Below are 23,334 nucleotides of genomic sequence, written 5' to 3'. Positions count from 1 at the left end.
TCATCAACCAAGGAATTGCTCTCATATTTTAGCTCTATGCTATAGGCCAAAGATACTCCAAACAGTACATGCCTCAGAGACATTATCTTCTGTACAGCACAGCATTTTAAAAATATATGCTTTGAAAGGGTTAAAGTTCCAGGAACTTCCATCATGTCTACTGGGATGAGATTTTAAGAATGGAGCATTACCAAATAAATAAATGAAGAGCGTTCTGGGAAAAATGAGGCCTATCTTATACCAGGTTTCCCAGCATTCCCCATTTGTTAAAGAGTGGAATGCTATTTTTCATTCACCACACACAGCTCTGACAGGTCTGACATAACAAATGCATTTTCCTCTGTCAACTTCCTGCTTTATTCAGTGAATAAGGATTTTTTCTTGTACCCAACTCTGATGACAAGCAGCATATAGCAGATGTACTTCTTTAACAGGTTTATTCTTTTTGCAGGTTTTACAATCATATTTCATCAACCGGTATAATAAAACATACTTGGCTATTTTTAAGGTAGTGAGGGCTTCTGGAGGTTGTCAGATGGTGGCTCTATTCAGTCCTCATATACACGTAATGCTTAAATGTTATTGTTAAATAGAATATTAAGTATTTGGCTTAAGCAGACTCCATTGTACATCCTGATCACTAGCAATTCTTCACACAGCAGCTTATTGTTGCGTCCTTTAAATATTGCAAAATAAGGACAGGATAACAGAAGTGGGTGACTGCTTGACATGGAGAAAGAAAGCAATAAGATTACATTACATGGCCCAGGAAATGTTAGCAGTATGTTCTTTGGCTTTCATTCGTAGAACTGCAATACTGGAAGACCTCCGTTCAAATTCTGGTTTGGTTTCAAATGCATGTCCATTGGTTGTTCCAGAAAGTAAAGAGTCAGTGAAGAAATTATTCAAGGGAACATGGCTGAATTGGCTCTGATGGTTTGAAAAGCCCGAGTATCCAGAATCTGTCCGAGGTGAATGGGAGTAAGGGGTCATACAGGAGGAAGTGTCACGTGGAAGCATGCAGGAAGTCACAACGGAACTGCTGGCTGCGTTTCCGGCCCACAAATTATTCTGAATCTGGAACAAAGAAAACATAGCACATTAAAAACTGTATGGTTTTGGGTTTTTTCTTTTCTTTTTCTTTTTCTAATTACTTTTTATTTTTAGGGTTGTTTTGTTTTTGCATGTTTAACATAACAATATAAACATTCAAAAGAAAAAGAGAGTTTAAAGTGGTTTTGAGTTTTTCTTCAAAGTCCCAGTTTAGTTTTCTGCTTCATCTGCTCTGTTTTGAACCAACAAAAAGACAACTCTGCTATTCATGGGTAATAATAACTATGAATATTATTTCTAGGAAAATGATGCTCAAGGTGAGCAAAAAGGAACAAAAAATGTTCAGAATCAAGATTGGAAAGTGAAAGGGGTGTGCAGTTGTCATTACCTGCATCAGGAGTAGCACAATTTCTCACCTCGAGTCAGTGGAAGTATTGCATGCACGAGCAACTGATTTATATATATGGAATTATCATGGCTTTCAGTTTCACCTCCATTGGCTCAAAAGGGATCTGCACTAAGGATTTGTTTCATGGGTCCATCATCAGGATGACCCTTGCAGCTCCTTTCATCTCCAAATGCAGTCAAAGTAGAAATCACATTATCTCTCATTATGGAGAAAGATGCAGAAGTCCTGGCTTTGTGCATAAGAAACTGCCTTTTGATTTCTACTAGTTTAGTTTATTATTATTACAATCCATGACCAGCAAAAGACATTAAACATAATACAGGTGAGTTGCAACACTAATAAAAGGGGGGGGGGGGAGAGAGAGACAGAGAGAGAAAAAAGGAAAACTATAACTTTAAATCATTACCCATCAAGTCTTTGCAAATCTTGCATGCAGCTGGGAGGAAGTTTGTGCAAGTAAATGTAACTGGAGGATTAATGCCACAAAGTAGGTTGTGTGAGATCTCAGTTTCAGGACAGCCGACTGTTTCTAGGAGTAGTTGGACAGATACCATCACCAACCCAGCATTCAAAACCAAGGAACACTGATAAAATACCTTGCCCTCTCATTTACCTCAAGCATCTCATAGACAGATATATATGGCTTCTGGTCATGGAGGCACTGTTAACTAGGGATCATGGCTACTAGAGGGAACTAAACCTATTCTCCATCAATTTGCCTGTTTTGTTTTGTTCTTGCGGAGTTTTTGTTGTTGTTTTGGGGGATTTTTTTTCTGTCAAAAACCCATCTAATCAGTACACCTTGGAGTAGTGAGGTCCACAAGTAACTTGTGCGTGGTGTGAAAAAATAACTTCTTCTGTTTGGCCTCAGCCTGCAGCCAGTCAACTTCTATGGATGACCCTGAGTTCTAGAATTATGAGATAGAAATAGCTATCTATTCTCTCCTGTCCTTTTGTCATTTTATAAATCTGTATTATCTTATCAAGTTAATTGTTGTACAATACAGGACATCCACATGTGGTCCTGTGCCTTCTCCAGGACAGTTTTATTGACTGAGACCAAACTGCACATTGCTCAGGAATCATGCAAGGATAGTCTAAGAGTTACTCGTAAGTCCTTTCCTACAGCTCTTTTTTTTAAGCATACAGAACCAGTTGTAATATCAGATGTGTGTATCTCTCTGACAGCATGCATAAGATCTGGTCACTTGAGGGGAATGTTCTCTAGTTATTCCCCAGTTAGTTTATTGCTTTTTTTTTCCTGGTCACACGACACAGAGACAAGATCAAGACATTTTCCTGGCCAGTGGTATAACTGCAGAACATTTCCCCATTGCCAGGATGGTTGTGTTATTTTGCATCTTTGTTGTACCAGTGCATTCCTTACCAGGATTGCCTGTGTGCTGACCTGTCCTGCTTCTTTTCAGAATTGAAGCCAGGACACACATAATTTTTTAAAAAAATCATCCCTGATACATCAATACATTGGTGAAAGTATCTCACTGGGGGGGGGGGGCTCCACCATTACATTACTGGTGAGTAATAGGTCTGCCACCCTAAACCAGAGATGGCAAGAATGTAACCATTTTTAATTACAACTTCCAGAATCCTATGGCATTCTAGAACCTGCACCCCAAAAAAGATACATGTCCGACTTCTGACTCAACCAGCAGAGTATAGCCTCCTTAGGGTTAGAGTAGAAGTGAGGACAACAAGCTTCAGATCTCCACTTGGCTGTTAATTACATCCAGTGACTTTGGGCCATTTATACACATCATCTCTGTATTTAAACTATGTGACAAGATTGTTGTGAGGCTAAAAAATGTGTGAGAGCAGAGATTAAAAGGCAATCTTTGGGTGAGGGGAAGCAAAATGTTGTCCTCCATAGTCACCCAGACCCACCTTGGAGATAACTGGTACAAAACCGCATAAAAACATTAAGGCATTGTCATCTTTCAGCAACTGGGTGCCTTTAGTATATAGCTGAGCAGGAGCAGGGCATTTCATTGCTTGGAAAAAGTCAGCAAAATCTTCCTGCTATTCTCTCTCTCCTCCCCCCCCCCCCCAGTCTTGTGGTGCACAAGCAGCTCTCCCCAATCATGACAGTGAAACAGAGCAATAATAAATTCAATAACTCTTTCTGGACTTTCAATGTCTATCACCCCCAAACTGGCAGCACTGTAATCTACATTTTTGTGGGATGAGGGAGAACTTGACACTATTTTTCTTTCTCCAATAATGTCTGCCCCACGGCAGGAAGAAAGCGAGTGTAAAGTGCTTTTTTTAAAAAAAAAACTTACATTATTTTATTCTATGTTTTCTTTAAGGAGGATGTTTGTGTTCATCTCTAAGATCTAACTACTTTATGTACCATCTGTAAAAAAAAACCCTATTTCAGACAATCCAGGGTTTATTTTTTTTAATCGAGGAAAGGAGGGGGGAGTATGATTTAGTACTGAGCCAAATACTCTCCACATTTGATTTTTGCTCTGAATATAGTGGTTTTAGAGGGAAACCTTATCTATATTTTCTTCTTTCATGGCTCTTTGCAAATCTTTCTTGCAATTCTTTCCCTACCAGATATGTGTGGGAAGTGGAACTTACTCCTTAGCTCCACATTAGGTATGTCTGCAGCTGCAACCTTATACTCTGGTTGGACGGAAAGTCATTGCATGCGCATGGAAGCTGAAAAAGGGCCAAGCACCCTCACAAAGTGACAGAGTATCCCTTTGATCTGAGCTTGCACCAAAGAAAGAAACTGAACTCACTCCAACTATGTTGTCTAAAAGCAAAACAACCCAGATCCATTTCAGCTGTGGCAGGACAAATAGTCTATGACCTCAAGCCCTTGTTTACACAGAAAATTTTATTGTTATTTATTTATTTATGAGTTTAAAAAAATCTAAGCCAATTCAAAAAAAAAAAGCTAAACTCTGTCAATCTTATCTCCCCTTCACAGATGACTGAAGGCACAATGGGGAAAAGATTGTACTCTGGACTATCCAACCAAGATCCACGGTGACTCACTGGTAAAAATGTTGGGCTGGAACTTTGGAGATTTGGGGTCAAGTCCCCTCAACTCATTAAAATCAAATAGGGAGGGGTACACTTGGCCCAGTTGCTCTCTCTCAAACCAACCTACCTCACAGACTTGCAGAAAAAACAGGGAGGAAGAAGCCTTGTCATTTGCCTTCGTCCACAGGGGAAAAAGTGGAATATAACTTATGATCAGCTAATGAATGTACATGTATTCGTTATATGTAATCATTATGTGTATATCCTACCTTTTCCTCCAGTCAACTCAAGGCAGTATATATAGTTCTCTTCTTCCCCAATTTATGCACTCACCTTTGACTAAACACAGAGATGTCTGCTGTGGGGCAGAATGATTCCATACACCCTTCAAGTATTTGACTGGGATAACAAGGTGGGGGTGCTATTTTCCCCCAAATTTACATGCTTTGCCCAAGACTGAAGGGGAAGGGAAACACAGTGTTGAATCTACAACTCTCTTTACTAGGAAGAGCTAATAATATTCTTAGATTATAAAGCGAATTGTGGACCAAAAGAGAAGAAAGCCACTTTCTAGGTCAAATTAGAAGTTCCAAGAGGGTGCTGTGAAACAAATGAAAACAGACCAGAAATCATCTTGAGAATTATGTTTTCCAGATTGTATCTAACTTGTTCCTAAGTATATTATCTGAACTGGTTTCTCATCCACTCCTTATTGATAGAACAAAAATAGAGTCTTTTCCTCTTATAAGTACACTGTCTCTAGGTATAGAATCTTGTCTAGTGAGGGCCCAAGTCATGACTAATTTAAGCTACACTGGTTTCTACTCTAAGTATGACTAATGTTAAATCCAGCCATCTGCAAACAATGCACTTATAATTGACAATTTGTATCATAACAATATTCATTTTCATCAATGCTATCCAAGTCTATTACTTGAACCTCAGTTTCATTCCCCATCGTTGATGCTACTTGGCTCTACTAGCTCAATGTTCTGAGGTGGCTGTGGTTACCTCGTGCTGCCAAATGGTAGGACTGGCTCTGCCCATAATTGAAACATCCCTAGACTCATTCTTTCATGTTTGTTATTCATGTCTGTCCATAAATCCCACAGCTAAAATGTTGCCAGTCATAGTGTTTATTTGGTCAACAGTTTTTATGCTAGAGTAGACTGACAAGGAAGGAAGGAAGGAAGGAAGGAAGGAAGGAAGGAAGGAAGGAAGGAAGGAAGGAAGGAAGGAAGGAAGGAAGGAAGGAAAGAGAAATCTGACAAAACCTTTTTTAAAACTAGCTTTCAGTATTGATTTGAATCATCTGTAGTATTTGAAGATAATTAATGAGGTGGTTTCAAAAATGTCTAAGTACAGTATTTCCACTTTCTCTTGGTAATTATTTGGCAGTGATTAATAAGGACAATGCTGGCTGGATGGCTCAGTGGTTTAGGCATCTGACTGCGGAATCAGAGGTTGGGAGTTCAATTCCTCACTTTTCTTTCCTGACAGTAGAGCCACACTGTAAAGTCATGCAAGTCCCATGGTGCCACCAGAAGAAGGGGATGGTAAACCACTACTGTGTATTCTCTCCTTAGAAAACCCTGTAAAGGGTCATCACAAGTCAGACTTGACTGCATGCAATTATTGTTACTGTTCAGGATCCCTTTGCTGAATAAGGGATTCTTCATATTTGTATATCAAATATACTAATCCAAGGCATGCACGGTCCATATTCTTAGCACTGGGGAAACTATGGAAGCAATATGAATCAGTAACTTTGGATGTTTCAGCTGTTATTTTTATCTCAGGCAAGAACTTCCTAGTACAACTGGGTACCTCAATGAACAGAAGATATTGGAGACACATAAGAGATAGAAAAAACTTTGACAGGTGGATTGAATGCTTTGCATTGTAAAGTACAAATGAAGGGTTTTTTAGATACTTAACTCCATGTACCAACAGCTGCTTTAAGTACTGTTGGACAAATGTTTCCCATGTTACATCCTATGGTTATCTATTTATTTGTTCTTGAAACTCTATAATTTAACCACAAAAGAAATGTCACAGAAATAAACGGAAGATTCATAAAGCTCCCAAATCCATGAGAAGATTTTTAGCAGGGGGAATCTAAAACATAAATGTCAAAATAAAAAAGTCTACAAGATCCAGAAAAACATACATCTCTCCTAATATAACTTTTAAAATTACTGTGCTTTGTGTTCCACAGTCCTATTTAAAAACCATTTTCTCTATTAAAATCACTCCTATTACTTTATATGATTATACTGTAAGCATTTTTAAAACCCAGAAAATAAAACTTTTTAAAAAATTGAAACACACACACAATGAATGTAAAAATCTATTTTGGAATATATAGTAAATGTACCCCTGTTTTACAATAAGCAGAAAGCATCAGTGCCCTTTCTGGTATGTTAAGAGAGAAGGGGGACAGCACTTGGATTTAAAGCAAACAGTTTTCCTGTTTAAATCTTCTGTGATATATGCAGTATATATAAGAGGCAATTCAGGGAAATCTGAATAAGCCCATACATAGATCCCACTTCTGGTTTCTGTTAACATCACAACCATCTTGAATTTTGCTCTTGTGGTTACTGTGAAATTATGAAAGAATCCGTCAATGTATTTCCTTATTATAGTTTGTTTGTGTATGTTCATGCACATACCTGTGTGTGTACACAAACACATACATATATGTGCATGGGTGTGTGTAAAATATCAAGGCTAAATTAGTTTAACCAGCCCATTAATCACCTACATGTCTAGCTGATTAATATAAGAGGAAGAGGTAACTTAATCTATGAGGGAAAATGTATGTTCATCATGAGGTAGAGTATGAACAGCATATGTGTATTTTGGAAGCTAGTTTGGCTATTATTCTCTGTAATTGAGAATAAAATAAAAATGCTGAAGAAGCTCTCTTTTTTCTGATATTGTTGGCAAAAATTCTTAAATAGTTATCAGCTGCATTCTTTCAAGCTCTCAATGAGCCATGGATATTGAGATAACATGCACATTTAGTTAGGTGCATTTGATTCCAAGTTCAGTAATAAGACAGATTATTTATCAACTAATTGTATTTTGTATTCGCAAAGGCTTTCATGGCCGGGATCTAATGGCTGTTGTGGGTTTTTTGGGCTCTTTGGCCATGTTCTGTAGGCTGTTCTTCCTAACGTTTCACCAGTCTCTGTGGCCGGAATCTTCAGAGGACAGGAGTAGCACTCTGTGCTCTGGTGCAGTTTGTTTGGGAGTAGAGTATTTATGGCTGTCAGATCACATTGATCACCATAATCACTCATCTCCTGAAAAGAACACAAGCTGATCTCACAGCTATAAATACTCTACTCCCAAACAAACTGCACCAGAGCACAGAGTGCTACTTCTGGCTTCTGCAGATGCCGGCCACAGAGACTGGCAAAACGTTAGCAAGAACAACCTTCAGAACATGTTCAAAGATCCCGAAAAACCCACAACAACTAATTCTACTTTAATTGGCTGGAAGATTATAATTTTTGCAAGTATGCAATATATAGAGAAAAATAGCTATTCAATGCAGAGTGGCAGAAAGGAACTTCATTAGTAGTAGATGGTAAAATATCATTCCTAGAATGTTTTGTAGTTAAGATCTTTTAATACCATGGTGAAGGAGTATTGATTTATTAATAACAGCAATGACTATGAGTATGCAGCAATAATCCTCTGTTGGCAGAGCATATCGACATTCTATGAGGCAATTCTAAAAAGGGGAGGCAGCCCAAACAAAAAATTATTACTTTTAAACTGATCCGCTTCAGAACAGCACCAAATTTGTCATAATTGTAGCAAACTATCTGTTCTTGGTCTATGCCAAAATTGGCACTGGGTTTTCAAGTTACGATTTTTTAAAAGAAAAATTATTCTTCTGCACCACCATTCATAAAAAGATGACACTAAGTGTCCCTAGATTTAAGACAGATAATATAAATTGAAAAGGAACATCTTTGGCGCTAACAATTTTAAAAAAATTGATAAGAATCCAAGCTACAGGGACTGAAGTATGGCTCCTCAAACAAGATCTTTCAAAAGGGAAAACCAGCCACATTGATATTAGACTAAGCACACATAGGAGCTTTACAAAATGCAACACTGTATACATTTGAAGGTGGGGGAGGAGAATATTTAGAGAAAAGGGTCACAGAAAAACTGAAAAGAGATTTTCTTTAAAGAGATTCTTTAAAAATAGGTTTGCTTTAAAGAAAGTAATGGAGTGATGATCCACTAGAAAGGTGGATATTTTGGCATTTATCTTCAATATATCGCATTATCACTTTGGTGGACAATCTACATCAAGAATTTGACAAAGAAGTGTTTCTTTGATGATCTGCTGGACCTCTCAAATATAGATACTTGGCCTTTTTCATAGCTCTGCTGAATTGAGTTGGTTGGACAGAGACAGTTCTGCTAATAGTTCTCAGCCTTTTGGACTTCCTCATGAGAAAAAAGAAACCATCCTAATCCACATCCAGGAAGCTGGCAGGCATCTTAGCAATGAGCTATTTTCTTTTTTCTTTTTCTTTTTTTCAGATCAACAGGTATGCTAGGCAAAAACTCCAAAATGTACCTTAATAACCAATTTATCATCAAGATTTATCATTTATCATCAATCTCTCCTGATTTTGAAGGGTTTTTTTTAAATTGTTGGTTGGTTGTTGTCTTTTTTGTTGTTGCTGGCGGTGGTCTTGTTTCCTTTGGATTTTGCCTAATATGCACAGACTAACAGGGCTACCTCTTTTGAAAATTAAAGAAGAGGAGGAATACCTTTTGTTTATCGTGACCTGGAATACAAACCTTAATGTAGCATTTGCTGATATTTAAACTGCACATCATTGTAATTGCCCCAGCACCATCAAACAGGAAAGAGATTATGCTAACACATCAAGAGCCTATTTTGCAATGAGCTCTGGCACAGGTAGGGTGACAGAATATCTAAGAGTTCTTTCCAAGATAGATCTACCCCTAGCAAACGTTTTACTCCTTGGCATATTGCTCCCCCCCCCCCAGTGCTGAAGCCCTATGCCTCAAGGGTCAACTCCAAGGATTTCTGAAGTTGACTGACTTTATAGAACCATTTCAATGTACTTTAAAAATAGTTATGGGATAGGTATCATATTACAGTGGTGCCTCGCAAGACAATGTTAATTTGTTCCCCAAAAATCGCTGTCTTGCGACAACATTGTCTTGCGAAACACGGTTCCCCATTGGAATGCACTGAAATCTATTAAATGTGTTCCAATGGGGGGGGGGAATCATCGTCTTGCGAAAATCATCCATAGAAAACATCATCTTGCGAAATGCGGTTCCCCATTGGAATGCACTGAAATCTATTTAATGCTTTCCAATGGGGGAAAAACCATCTTGCAAAGCATCAGTCTTTAAAAAAAATGGTCTTGCAAAGCATAGACCCAAACATCATCTTGTGAAAATCGTCCATAGGAAAAATGATCTTGCGAAGCACAACAGCGATTGCAAAAACCCATCGTCTTGCGGATTAATCGTCCTGCGAGGCAATTGTCTAGCAAGGCACCACTGTATCATCTTGGTGGGCAGTCGACACCAAGAACTTGACAAAGAAGTGTATCTCCGATTATCTGCTGGACCTCTCAAATGCTGTCATGACAACTGACCATAGTCTCCTTCTAAATCACTTGTCTTGGACAAGTTATGGAAACATTGTTTTCCAGTATGAATGTCTCTGCAGTCAACGATAACCTGGAGGGTCACAGGTTCCTTCATTTTGAAGTGAAAACACAGAAACAATAATTGCAAGAATAATCAGCACTGCTGTCTATGTGACTTGTTCAATCCAGTGTTGTACTTTAAGTACTTCTAGCGGGAAGTATTAGGGCCATTATGACCCTTCCAAGAATAAAGTGGTATGGCCACAAATCAAAATTAACAGTTCTATGAAGGACTGAGAGCCTCTGTGGTTATTTGTCAGCTTCATGCAGAACAAAAACATATTTTAGTCAAATGCCATGTGGCATGTAATATATACCATATGGAGTATTTAATTTGAGCCTGTAACTCTGATTATTGCTGATTCAAGCTCCCCATGCACACTATGGTCATAAAGGGCTCCGATGTGAAATAAAGATGCAAAGTTTAACAAAGATCATGTGCATATTTATATATTTCCTCACACCTTTGGATTACAACACAGAATCACACATTCTCACTTTTTTTATGAATTGGAAAAGTGCCAGAGGCAGAACAGATTCCCACAAGTATATCTAGACCCATACACAAGGATGCAGTGGTAAATTTAGAAGAGCAGGCACTCATTATGTCAGTCCCCACAGACAGCAGTACCCCCACAAGCAGAGTCCAACCAGGCTGGCAGCTGGATCATGCCCTATCAACAAAAAAGGAGCCAGTCAAGACAATGGTCAGAATCCCATCACCTATTCACACTTGTGCAGGGGAGATGACAAAATTTGACCCTAGACTTATATGGCTTCCACACATAAGCATACATTGTGATAGATTACTGGCAGCTGGCTCTTAATTGCTCATTCAAGACCAAGCCACCATTAAATACTTCTCATTACAGCAAGGACATTTGCAACAACATACAGTTCCAGGTAAAATGCCCACCAGTTCCAGGTACGGGGAACATCACAGGCAATCTCAGAGGAAGGAGGGGGATGACTGATGATATCATAGTCTCTGTTGCTCAAAAGATCCCAGAGCTTTGACCCTATGCGTGCTGGTTGTACTACAGCTGATTGTATGCATATGCCCATGACACAATAATAAGTATTATCTTTTATTCATTTTTAATGGAATGGTGGATTCTTACATTTTTCACTGTTTTTATTCGTCTCTGTGTGTACCACCACTTGAAACAGAACGAGAAGCAAAGACAGCAAGTCAACGTGTAACTCCCTAAAAGGAACCCATTAGCAAGGTCTCTCACTACACAAAGGATCGGAGATGAAGCATCTGCCCTGGGTGACAAAGCATGGAGGTGGCAAACTGCATATGCATGCTCCTCACTGGAAGGGCCGTGATGCTGGCTGCTCTCTGACTGTGGAAACACTGTATAAAGCCAAGTGTACAGCTTTCCTGAGATAGGAATGCTGCATCAGAGAAATGGCTCCTTCACAGCTTTCAGAGCATGAAAAGTCACCAATGCCTTGCTCTAAGAGGTCCTCAAAGCACGGCAATATGGGCAGGTTAGCTATGAAGACTTCCTGTGCCATGGAAACAGATGGTGGTACCATCTGTTTCCATGGACATCCACGTGTAATTAGGTCCCACATCCATACATGCTGATGCCTAACCTCCCTTAGAGCTTCAACTCAATGGTATTTTACTTACCAGGCTTTCCTCCTACTTTTCATCCCAGTACCTGTCTTTTATCCTCACACCAACTGGCCCAAGGTCACCCTGGGAGCTTGTTAACTGAGCATGGGGTTTGAATCAGGGTATCCCCAGTCCGGGCACTCTAACTCAAGGATAGAGACATTCCTTTGGCGCAAAAGAAGAAATCAATCTGAGAAATTCTCTGGCTAACCACTGCTCTGGCTAACCACTTCTCAAAGGCAAAAATTCCACCACCTTTTAACCAAAAGCTTTTATTGCCAGGATCAAAGCCTTAGAAGAAGTATTTCTTCCTTTCAGGGTGGGGAAAATGACCAGATGATGGTATCATGGAAAATGGAAAACCTTGAAGGCCATATTTGGACTACACAGCCTGAGGCTCCCTGTTCTGATTCTAACCCCTACATTACACAGCGCTTTTTCAAGCACTGAAGTAGCACATGGAAAATTAGTCAGCAACTCAACACCAACAGGATGTTAAATTTCCTGTCCCAATTTTGCATTTTGTTGATTTTTGGCCACATCAAAATGCTCCTTGAGCTATTTTCTCTATAAAGAATATATCATTGTGGTAACTTCCAACTTATGGCAACCCAACGAATGAGTGACCTCTAAAATTTCTTCTCATTAACAGACCTACTCAACATCTGCAAATTCAAGGCTATGGTTTCCTTTACTGAGTCAATCCATCTTATGCTTTGTTTTCCTCACGGCCTGCTGCCTTCTGTTACTCCTAGCTTTATTGTCTTTTCCAATGAGTTTTGCCTTCTCATGATGTGCCCAAAGTGTGACGGTCTCAATTTGATCATTTTTGCCCCTAGAGAGAGCTGAGGCTTGGCTTTAGCTAGGATCCATTGGTTTTCTGGCATGCCCTGGTATCCATAAAGCTCTCCTCCAGCTGTATTTTATATTAATGTTTTAAACAAGTTTTAGTGTCCATCTTTCACATCTATAACTGGAAATGCAGTAGTGTGGATGTCCAGTGACATATCTTTACATTTCATTATATTTTCTAGTTCTTTCATATATGCCCCTCCAAGTTTCAGGCTTTTTTGTTTGTTTGTTTTCTTGGCCATAGTCTCCATTTGGATTGATGATTAAACTGAGATAATCATCAGGGTTTAAACACTGTGACTTTTTTTCTTGCCAGGATTGATGACATCTTAGCCTATCCAGGCCTGAGATTTTGTTGAGAGCTAAAAGGGTGGTGGAGCTGAAGGCCCACTCCAGCATGCCCTCCCCAAGTGGGATGAGAAACGTGAAGTTCTCAAATGGACATTGTAAGTGTGTTTAGCTCAACACAGTTACAGTATCTGTGGAATTGAAGGCTCTGGCTCCTGATCATGCCAGCACTGTAAGCGCATTAAGCTGAGCATGCCTACAGTCACTGCTTCAGAACTTCACATTTCTCACACAAAGAATCTCAAATACTTATAGGAATGGTGGAGTGGGATTGACGTGCATACTTAAGTTGTCATCCTGCATCCACCTCTACTCTAAAATTAGGCTTTAATGCCTGAATAGCTTTCATATAGTATCACAGTCTTTCCATTTCCCTATGAGCTTAGCTACACTCTAGAGTACAGGTGAAGAAAGTGCAAGTGGATTTTCACTGTACTACTTCATTATTGGCCTGGCATGCTCTGGTCCATGGGGTCATGAAGAGTCAGACATGACTAAACAACTAAACAACAACAACTTCATTATTGTGAGATATCTTTGTACCCAAAGTATTTCCAAGTCGTCTGGTCCTGAGTGGGCAACTGAGAAGCATTAGCCCTGATCCCTGCTGAAGATGCTAGATCTGATGTATTGTGCAAGTTGATATTTTAGATCATGCATCCTTACATATTGGATTGATGCTCTTGGTTATGAGGCAATATAGAAGCCATGAGAGTTCACCAGGCAACATCTTTTCCTTACTCCACAAACATCCTGGATCGAACCTTTGAATCTTTCAAACAACGTAACAATTCTCTACTGAGGAAAATAGTTGTCCAGTTCTGCAAAAATCAAGATCAGCAGGCCTTCATTGTCCAACGTATCTGATCACACAGGATTGTTGCAAAGGTAAAATAAGAGGAAGAACTGTGTATCCTGAACTCCTCTGGCCAGAAAAATCTCTACCTCTGTAGCACAGCCTATAGAACAGAGCCTGGAAGCAGTGGAGTATAAATAATGTAGCTACCTGTACTAGGTTTTTGGATGCCAAAGATGCAAGAAGTTACTTTTCAAAATTACATTACCGACAACAGCAAAGTATAATGAGTAATTATTTCTAGATACTTTCAGACATTTCTTTCAGAAGGTGTTTTTGAGGAATTTGGACAGGACTTTTTTCTAATGCTTTATGCTGTTTTCAAATCAAACCTAGGAGTTTTTTCACCTCAAAAGAGAATGACAGAAGAGTAGAAAGCTGTATGATTAATGTAGCCAGTTGCTTGTACAACACCATAATGAGTGACTATTGGTTGCTTCTTCTAACATGAACAACAAAAAGTAAGTCCAAACTTTGCTACAGAGCTGCTACTCCACCACTTCTGTTCTAGTAAATGGTAGGCACAGACAAGGAACTGCAGGTTTCCTTTCTCCTCAGCAAAGACAGCAAGGAACTTTCTGACACTTTCTGTAAAGTTCTTGCACTGGGAAAAATGAAGTCTTGTGCAAAAAAAAATTCTGGTGAAAAATTGCCATGTTTTGTCTCAAACTGCACAACTTGCATAAATGTATGATTTATATGAACCAGGGTGACAGCAGCTTTATTTCAGATTTTGAAGCATTAGGTGGACAGCTTGCATCTTTCTTGAAAACAAACCAGCTCTTCCACACTTCTGTGTGTGTGCACGCTTTTCCTCTCAAACCGAAAGGACATTAGAAATTAGAGAGTCCTAGAGTGGGGGAAAGGTGCTTTTGTCTCACTTTCAGCCAGAGATGTCGGACTTTGAAATGCCTTACTGAGGTTTCTCATCATGTTGAGACAGCTTAAGTAGAGGAGATGGAGAGTTTACTGAGTTTTCTCTGCATCACTATGTTCCTTGAGCAGCAGATCAAAATCTAGAGGACCACACCCACCCACCCCAGTCTATATTATTTGTTACTTTCAGGAAAGCTAGTACAATGTTGTGACAAAGCAAGGTGTGACTAGGGAATACTGAGAACTGCAATCCAGAAACACAAATTTGCATACTTCTAGTAAAGTAATAGGAGGTATCCCCAAGCTTACCTGCTTCAGAGCAGGGTCTGAAAAATTGCATGTGCAGAGGAGTTAAGTGCTTTGAAATAGCTATAAGAAAAGACTGTGAATTTTTGACATCAATCAGTGTCTCCCCCTGTAACTTATAAAAGATAACATAACTTAACGCAGATTCAGGAAGCATCAGAAGTCATATTTTAGACACCAGTTGACTCATTTTTTGGTGTCTGTCCTTTAAAAAAATATTTTGTATGGGACTTGGAAAGGTTAGCTTAACACCCTTCCTAAAAGACTGAAACTGCCCCCATTTCATTCATGAAAGGTATTTGGATCTGGTGAATGCTTTCACTAACAGAAAAGGATGTTGTTATTGTGAATGTGTGGGTGGGTGTCTGGGGGGGTGTTTTTGCCATTTGCCCCTTTTCTTTGTAGATCTCCTATGTCCCCAAAAACTCTGTTCAAAAGAGATGGGGACTCCCCAGAACAATGTGGATGAAGGAGATTAGAAAGAGAAATATGATGGTGCCAGGGACAATGCAAAGGGAGGGGAAACCTGCAGGAGAAACTTAGTAGATATGGCTACTTGATCAAAGCTGTCCCACAGCAACATGTTCCAGTAGGATATTATAGCAACCACCACAGTAAACACAGAACAGCTGCTGCACACTGCTTTCCAATGGCCATCAGAGAGCTCAGGGAGCAGATACTCTCCGTCTCTTCAAGCAGCTACTTTGCTTTTGGAAATGGTTGCATGCCATTGGACAGTATGAACTCCCACCACATGTATGCTAAACAATTCCTTCCATGGTCAGGGTGTCATGATATCTGAATGGATGTCATCTGAAGGTGCCCTGAATTATAGTATATAGAAAGTGGCTCATTATGACAGCCTCTTATATGACTGGACATTTTGAGAAGTCATTTACATCACCCTGGAGATGCGTCCACCTACTGACTCAAAGTAGAAATTAAGGGAAATGTGCATTTCCTCCAGCTAACCCTTTTCCCTATTACAATGTGATTTCCTCAAAGCATATGCTATGACTAATGAACATCTCTCGCTAATGAACATCTCTCACAAGAGATAAAAATGGGCTAACAGTGTCCACTGCTAACATTTGTCTAGTTTGAGCCACACATTCTCCCCTTTGTAGACAAAGAGTGGGAAGATGTATGTCAACTCTGCAATCCAATAACTGAGGATGATGGGAACTGTAATCCAAAATATGAAGAAGCTACCAAGTTGGACAGATGTATTCAAGGACATCAAATATGAGGTGACATTTTTATGAACTCAATGTCTTTGGTACCAGAACTACCACATATTTAATAATGGACATTGTTGCTATTCTCCTTCCATTGGAATCTCCCAGTTTAAACCATTTTATTTGGAAGTACATCTTATTTATTTCCTGCTTCTACAGAAGTGAATATGCCAGAGAATCCTCATTAGCTTCACAACGGCAGAAAAGTTATAAACTGAAACGTTGTTTCTGGATAGCTAGCTTATAGTTGGTTTTACAATCTGTGAGTGGGCCCTCAATCACCTAGAAGTCTCTGCCAGATTGTCCAAACAAAAGGAAAAAGAAATGGAAGCTCTGCCAGACAAACGTTAGTGCCTGACATTTTACTTAGAAGCCAACTTTGTGACTTTGGGAACAGTTGAAAGAATTTCCCTTAGACTCCTTTTCACACAACTTTCCAACAGCTAATTATTTATCTTTGTAAACACTTCAGCTGCTCTGATTACAATACTTTCTGACATTTGTGAAAGGGGGAAAATCCTGAAAAATCTGTTTCAGGAGAAATAAAATTATACAATTAACGGCTGGGCGCAGAACAGAATAAAAAGAAACCAGATGGTTGGCTACAATTACTGGTTTTATAGAATTTTTATTCAAGCAGGGGATAAAATGCCAGGGGGAAGGGAACAACCCTCAAAATGATGCCTTATCATGCTACACCAGGTTAGATTTCTCCTAATAGTTAACAAATGAATTTAAAGAGCAAAATTATACAACGATATGACAAAAAGTGGGAGACATTTACTATCTGGTTGGGCTTTTATGAATTTGTAAGAGTGTTCATCTGTCCAGAAATACTGTGCAAAACACCTAATATATAGTCTAGCCAAAAGTAGGGGTGGGCACTGAATCCCCCCCCCCCGACCACATCTGAATAAGGGCACACATGTTAGTTCCCAACCTGTCCTTTTGGAGACACTGTGACTGAATCCTCTTCCAAGAAAAAGAGATGCCTGAGACAGATGTTATGAGCTTCGGCAGTGACACCACCACCATGCCAATAAGTGAAACAAAACCAAAAGGAAGGAACCTTACATCCGAAAGTCCATACAGGAAAGCAGGCATTCATCTGCACACACGTGCACACCTAGACCTAGTAACGTATGTGTTTCAAAATAAGGGGTGGGGAATCTGCAAGAAACCTGGTCTGTACTCAGAAAGGTCCCTCACTTTGCACTATGGAAAACAGAAAAGGAAAGGAAACAAAACAAAATGTGGAATGTAGTTACTACAGCCTGCTGACCTGAAAAATCTGAGAATGCCAGGGATGTCCTGGTCTTTTTTACCTTCAGCTCTCCCTTCCCTTATTTTCATTTCATAGTGTCTTTTTACTCAAAGTTTAACCTTTTAAATGCCATGAATGCTAGATGTGACATGAGGGATCTGTGGAGGGGACTGTTTTACCTCATGAGCATCTCTGGACTCTGCTCCCTCCCAGGGTTGCCATGGAAATGTGCAAATAAGGTTGGTGCAGTTAAGTTTTTCAGCATTCAGTTGAACACAGTGCACAGCCATTAATATGTCATGGAATAACAGCAGACAGACCAAAGCTGTAACTACTGATTTTGGCACCTGGAGCAGGGGAGAGAAAACCTCCAGCATGCACCAGATTGCCCTGTCCTCTGCTAATCCTCCTTGGAAATGAGGAGCTAAAGGCAGGCAGCCACACAAGGTCACCCATCTGTGACAGGAAGTAGAGCACCACATCATACTCATCCATAAAGTCATGCTCATTGCAACCCCCTTGGATGCTGGAAAAGGAAGGAAAACCTCCAACAGCATGGGGGGGGGGGGAGAACGGGACAGAGAGGCAGTTTATCCACTTCCTGAGAATCTCACACATCTGCACATCCCTAGTTAAAAGGAAATCTGCAAACTCGGAAGCTATCACAATAACTGTGAAACTCTTCACATTGAAAGATCTTCTCACACATGGATCTTTCAAGCTTACCTATCTGTCTCAAAACAGGCATAGGAAAGGTTATTCTGAACAGACAATGTATCTACGTCAAACCATGGATAGCGTTACTCTATGCTAGAAAATTGTAGTGTCATCCTCTGAGCTACAGCGGAAGGTTTAATGTACCTCAGTCAGGATCTATTTGAGCAAAGACTGTCACAGGGAGGAGGCAGTTGCCCCAGGACTCACCTATAAGGGCCTCACATGTGGAGACGCCACATCAACATTGGCATTGCTGCACAGTTGGCAACTGTTTTCTTTCAGAATTGCACTAAACCAATTGGAAAGCAAAGTCTGCTGGCAGCGATAGTAGTATCCTTTCACCATAAGTGAAGGAGACAAATTATTGCATCCACCGGCTGTGTTAAGAACACCAGTCTATTCCCAATTCAACTATGGCCAGACTGTTTTGAATTGTATCTATATCCCACCTTTGTGTTTTTCCTCCAAGAACCCCAAGAGTGGACCATTCTTCCCAAAATCATGAAACTCTGGAAAGGGATGCAGACCCTTTAGTGGGAGCCTACCTCAATGATCTGTAACTTTCTCAGTACTCTAAACTAAAATGTTTTATCAGTTTCTTAGGATACTGCAGAGTCCTGTTCTGAAATGGGTTCATGCAGCCCTGTAGATTGGCATGAAGAAATTCCAGGGAGTTCAGTGCTCTTCAAAGAGCCTTCAGACTGGCAAATATTTTAGTAATGTGGGTGTTTTCCATTCTATAGCTCCTGCTTCCTTCAATGGAGCAAGAAGAAAAAGGCAGCACAAAGGTACTGCCAGTGCCCCAGGACAAAGACAAGAAGGAGGTGTAGACAGGCAGCAGTATCGCTCGTTGTTTGTCCACATCTGCATCAGAGGCAATTTTTGAAGCCAGCTGTTCCACAGTTGCCTGAATCTGAGGACACTTCTCAGAGACAGGTATGTGTTAAAACAGCTGGCTTTGGGGGGCACAAGCAGCAGGGGAAGGCACACCCACCCACAGGAAAAAAGAGGAAGAGAATGTAACATCCCTCCAAAAGAAAAAGAAAGATCCTGCTTTAAAAGGGGGGGGGATTAGACAAGGCTAGGACGTGTTATTGTTTATTTTCTTAACACTCTCTAGTAGATGCACCTCTAGATTTTGGTGGTTTGTAAATGTTGGTGCCTTGGGGGCAAAGACCAAGGTGCTCTACCCTAATTATGGCCCTGGGCTCTAGAGAGGGCCGCCCTCGGATGGTATGCCTGTGGTACGTGCAGCTGGTGCATGAAAGAAGGAAAGAGAACAATATGTGGCTAGCGCTGCTGCCTGCTGTTATCCACCATTTGCCACTGCATGTCTTCAGCTCTCTCTCCCTATCTTTGTTGTGGTGGAATTGTGAGAAGAACATCCTTCTCTACTTCTTCCTCTCTCTTCTGTTGTCACTGTCCAAGATGGCTTAGAGACCTATGTAATCAGTCATTTCTCCCCCCCCCCCCCCGTGGAAAGATGTTACAACCCAAATGGCAAACTGACAGAGTGAAGAAAAGATTGATATTCTGTGCACACTTACACTGGACTGAACCTAGTCTGCCATCCAATGAGACAAGCTCTTGGCTTGTCTTCCTTCAGCTAATGCATCATCATCATCATCATTAGTTCCACAAATTAATAGTAGTTATTATGTGCAGTCCAGTTGACTCCCACTTACAATGGTCCTACGAGGGTATTCTAAGTAGAGAGCACTCACAAATGGTTTATATTCCCTCCTCTTCTGGTGGTGCTCTGGGACTGGGCAGTTTGCAAAAAGCCACATGACTCCATCAGCAACACACAAAAGGCACAGTGGGTATTCAAATGCCCCACCCTGGTTCTACAGCCGGGTACTCCAACCCACTGAGCTATACCAGTGCAGTTTTAATTTATGATTTCAAAATTCTAGAGGTTGAAATTGATGGTCAAAGAGTGATGGGGGCAGCATGAAGGTTTCTTAAAAATCCAAAGGGATGTGGGAATCTCTGCTGCAAAGAAGTGAGACAGCGTGGCCATAATTATTTGAAGATAATATACAATATAGACTTGGCTGAAGCTTTTCCAAATGTTGTCATATTTCTCTGTCTTCACCTAATTCTGCTGATTTTGAATTGCCAGGGAGAAAGAACATTCTTCAGATTAACCTTTGTTTAAAATATAAGATATATTTGATGATGGTACAGTCAAGACGGTTGACATTATCTTTTATAGCCGTAAAACGGGACCTTCTGAGAGAAATATCTTTTGATAATTTGATTTCTGAATTTGCTGACAAGAAAAGAAAGGGAAAAGAAATAACTTAGAAAGTTATCTAAATATAATTTGTCTGTGTGTGTAAATGTTTTCTTTAAGTTTAGTTATAAAATCATAACATTCTAATGTCAAATATAACTGGTTTTCTGAAAGTATTGCATACATGCTTCCTCTGCTCCTCCAATTAACAGGAAAAAATGAGAGTGCTATAAGAAGGAGGTAGTAGGAAGGGGCCTCAGATGAACAAAAACCCTGATTTCACCAAAGCACCTTTCACAAGATTTTGAAAGTTGGAACAATGAGAGTTACAGTGGTATTCATATCAATTACTGCTATAAAGTTGCAGTGTACAGTAGATACACTGAGATAATCTATCTAGCCCTATTTAGGCATTATAAAAATATGCTGAATAAATACATGAGGAGGAAGAGTGTCCAGACCCACCACTGTGTCACTGGTGAAGGGTAACCTTCTGAATCATCCCAAAGCTTGGAAATGTTGCTCTGTGTGATCAGTTACCACAATGACTAGGGAATTCTGGGCCTGAATAGAAATGCCAAGCTCTTGGCAATTCTGTTCTTCAGAAAGCTGTCCTCCACCAGAGACACAGCCCAGCATTCCAAATGGTGTAGGAAGCATCTACAGATAGAGGAGAGTCACCTCTCTGTATTTACAAGGCAATACAGTGGGGTCTTGACTTGAGAACTTAATCCGTATTGGAAGGCGGTTCTCAAGTCAAAAAGTTTGCAGGTCAAATCTGCATTTCCCATAGGAATGCATTGAAAACCATTTGATCCGTATCTGCTCTTTTCCGTCCATAGAAACTAATGGGAAGCTGCTATTCCGCCTTCGACCACTAGAGGGGGATATTTTGTTTCTTTTTTTCTTAGGTCAAGAAAGGTTCAGAGAAGGCAGGGAAAATACAGTCCAGGCAGTACAGTACCAGGCAGTCTGAAGACTGTCTAAAACGCTGGGAGGAGTGAGGAAGCAGACAGGCACCCTTTTCACTGGCCAACAGTTACCTGAAAGTTCACATTTTGCACTTTCTGTGCCTCCCACGTGGTTTTTTTCAGGTTTTTTTTTCAGTTCGTAACTCAAATCTAAGTACGTAAGTCAAGTCAATATTTTCCTATGAGAGCGGTTCGTAAGTCAAAATGTTAGTAACTCGGGCCATTCGTAAGTCAAGACCCCACTGTAAAGTGATGGGAGGATAAGGCAGGGACACTCCATTCCCCTGCTCATATTTTTCTTCAGAACATTTTCATAACACTTGCAGAGATTGTCTCTTCACAGAATGTAACAGTTGTCCATGCAAGAGCCCCTCAGTCAGACAAAAGCTTCCACATGGCTCTAGAAGAGGGCAAAAGACAATGAAAATCTGAGTTTATAATTTAAACATAATGTAATCTGTATATAATGCCTGTGCTACCTGATGAATGATGTCTTCTGCAGAGCAAAAAGAACCAGTGTTTTGTGTGCTGTGAAAACAGAACTAGTATTTCAATGCATTAAATACCTGCGGATAGCTATCAGTCCTCGGTAGGACAGATATATCATAGGTGGCTGCAAAGTGACTTTTTGCTTGTTGGATCTGGCCATATCGTTCTCTCTTTCTCCACTTCGCTCTACGATTTTGGAACCAGACCTACATTGGAGAAAAACACAGTTATAATAGTGAAGAACAGTTCTCTCCTGCTCAGTCCTTTCAAAATTTCCCAGATCGATGGAAATTAATGTCAAATGTGCACCAAATGGGAACAGCTAGGTTGGTGCATGGGGGGGGGGGAGCCAACTATTTCTTAAATATGTCATAAGTATATTTCCACCTGGGAGTGGTTGTGGAAATCTGAGATGAAGGTTACATTTAAAGTACCATTTAAACTTAAGCTGTTTTCTGACCAACACAGTAGTAATTTATATTTTGTTGTTTAGTCATTGTGTCCAGCTCTTCATGACCCCATGAACCAGAGCATGCCATGCCCTCCTGTCTTCCACTCCCCCCCCCGGCATTTGGTAAAAAATAATTTATACAGTATACATGCATTTTAATCTGCTTGTAGCATCCTTGATATTTTGGCAGCAAGAATGAAGAAATCAGAAGAGCAGAACTGGGAAAAGAGTTTATTATTTGGTTTAAAACTCCCTTCAGACTGCATGACCACTGAATTGACTGGGGGATTCATATAATTATAAAAGAGCAAAACATGCTGCTTCAGGCACTCTCTGGGTGGTTTGCAAGTTAATTATGCAGGCTACACATTGCCCCCCCCCAGCAAGCTGGGTACTCATTTTACCGACCTCGGAAGGATAGAAGGCTGAGTCAACCTTGAGCCGGCTACCTGGGATTTGAACCCCAGGTTGTGAGCACAGTTTTGGCTGCAGTGCTGCAGTATAACCACTGCGCCACAAGGCTCCTCCAAGAGTAGTGTAGTATATAATTATAATCTGGGTGAAATGCAGCATTTTCAAGGTCTGCAGAAGACTACAAGGAGTCCTGGTTTCATGCCTAGCTGCCACATTTACCAAATGTTAAAAATGCCAAAATTATTGCAGCACAATGAGCCATCCAGTCATGTTTATAGGACAAGAATGACTTATTAAAGCTAGCCAATTCAAGAAGAGGAGACCACAGCAAAAGGAACAGAACCACAGGGGTTGGGTGTAAAACAGAACTAGGGCACTATTCACACATCGGAGGGCTTTGCCCCTCGCAATCTTTGTGTCTCAGAAAACAGCCTTGTCGAACAGACAAGGAGACTTTTACTGTCTCTGCTTCTCTTCATGCGT

General features: G+C 40.3%; 1 protein-coding gene across 2 annotated transcripts in view; it reads right to left on the bottom strand.

Annotated features, from left to right (window-relative positions):
- Window positions 1-420: 420 nt before the first annotated feature.
- Window positions 421-23,334, bottom strand: part of ALX1 (ALX homeobox 1) — a 42,980-nt gene continuing 20,066 nt past the window's right edge. For both annotated transcript variants that reach the window (XM_073000305.2, XM_020777936.3), the window contains 2 exons: window positions 22,064-22,192; window positions 421-1,077 (listed from right to left, as the gene is read on the bottom strand). In XM_073000305.2, the coding sequence (XP_072856406.2) occupies window positions 757-1,077; window positions 22,064-22,192 (450 nt within the window). In that variant the 3' untranslated portion in view covers window positions 421-756. The remainder of the gene's footprint in view (window positions 1,078-22,063; window positions 22,193-23,334) is intronic.

Source organism: Pogona vitticeps, chromosome 5 (genome assembly GCF_051106095.1).
Source record: "Pogona vitticeps strain Pit_001003342236 chromosome 5, PviZW2.1, whole genome shotgun sequence".
In the NCBI taxonomy this organism is placed as follows: domain Eukaryota; kingdom Metazoa; phylum Chordata; class Lepidosauria; order Squamata; family Agamidae; genus Pogona; species Pogona vitticeps.
This window is presented reverse-complemented; position numbering and strand designations above follow the sequence as displayed.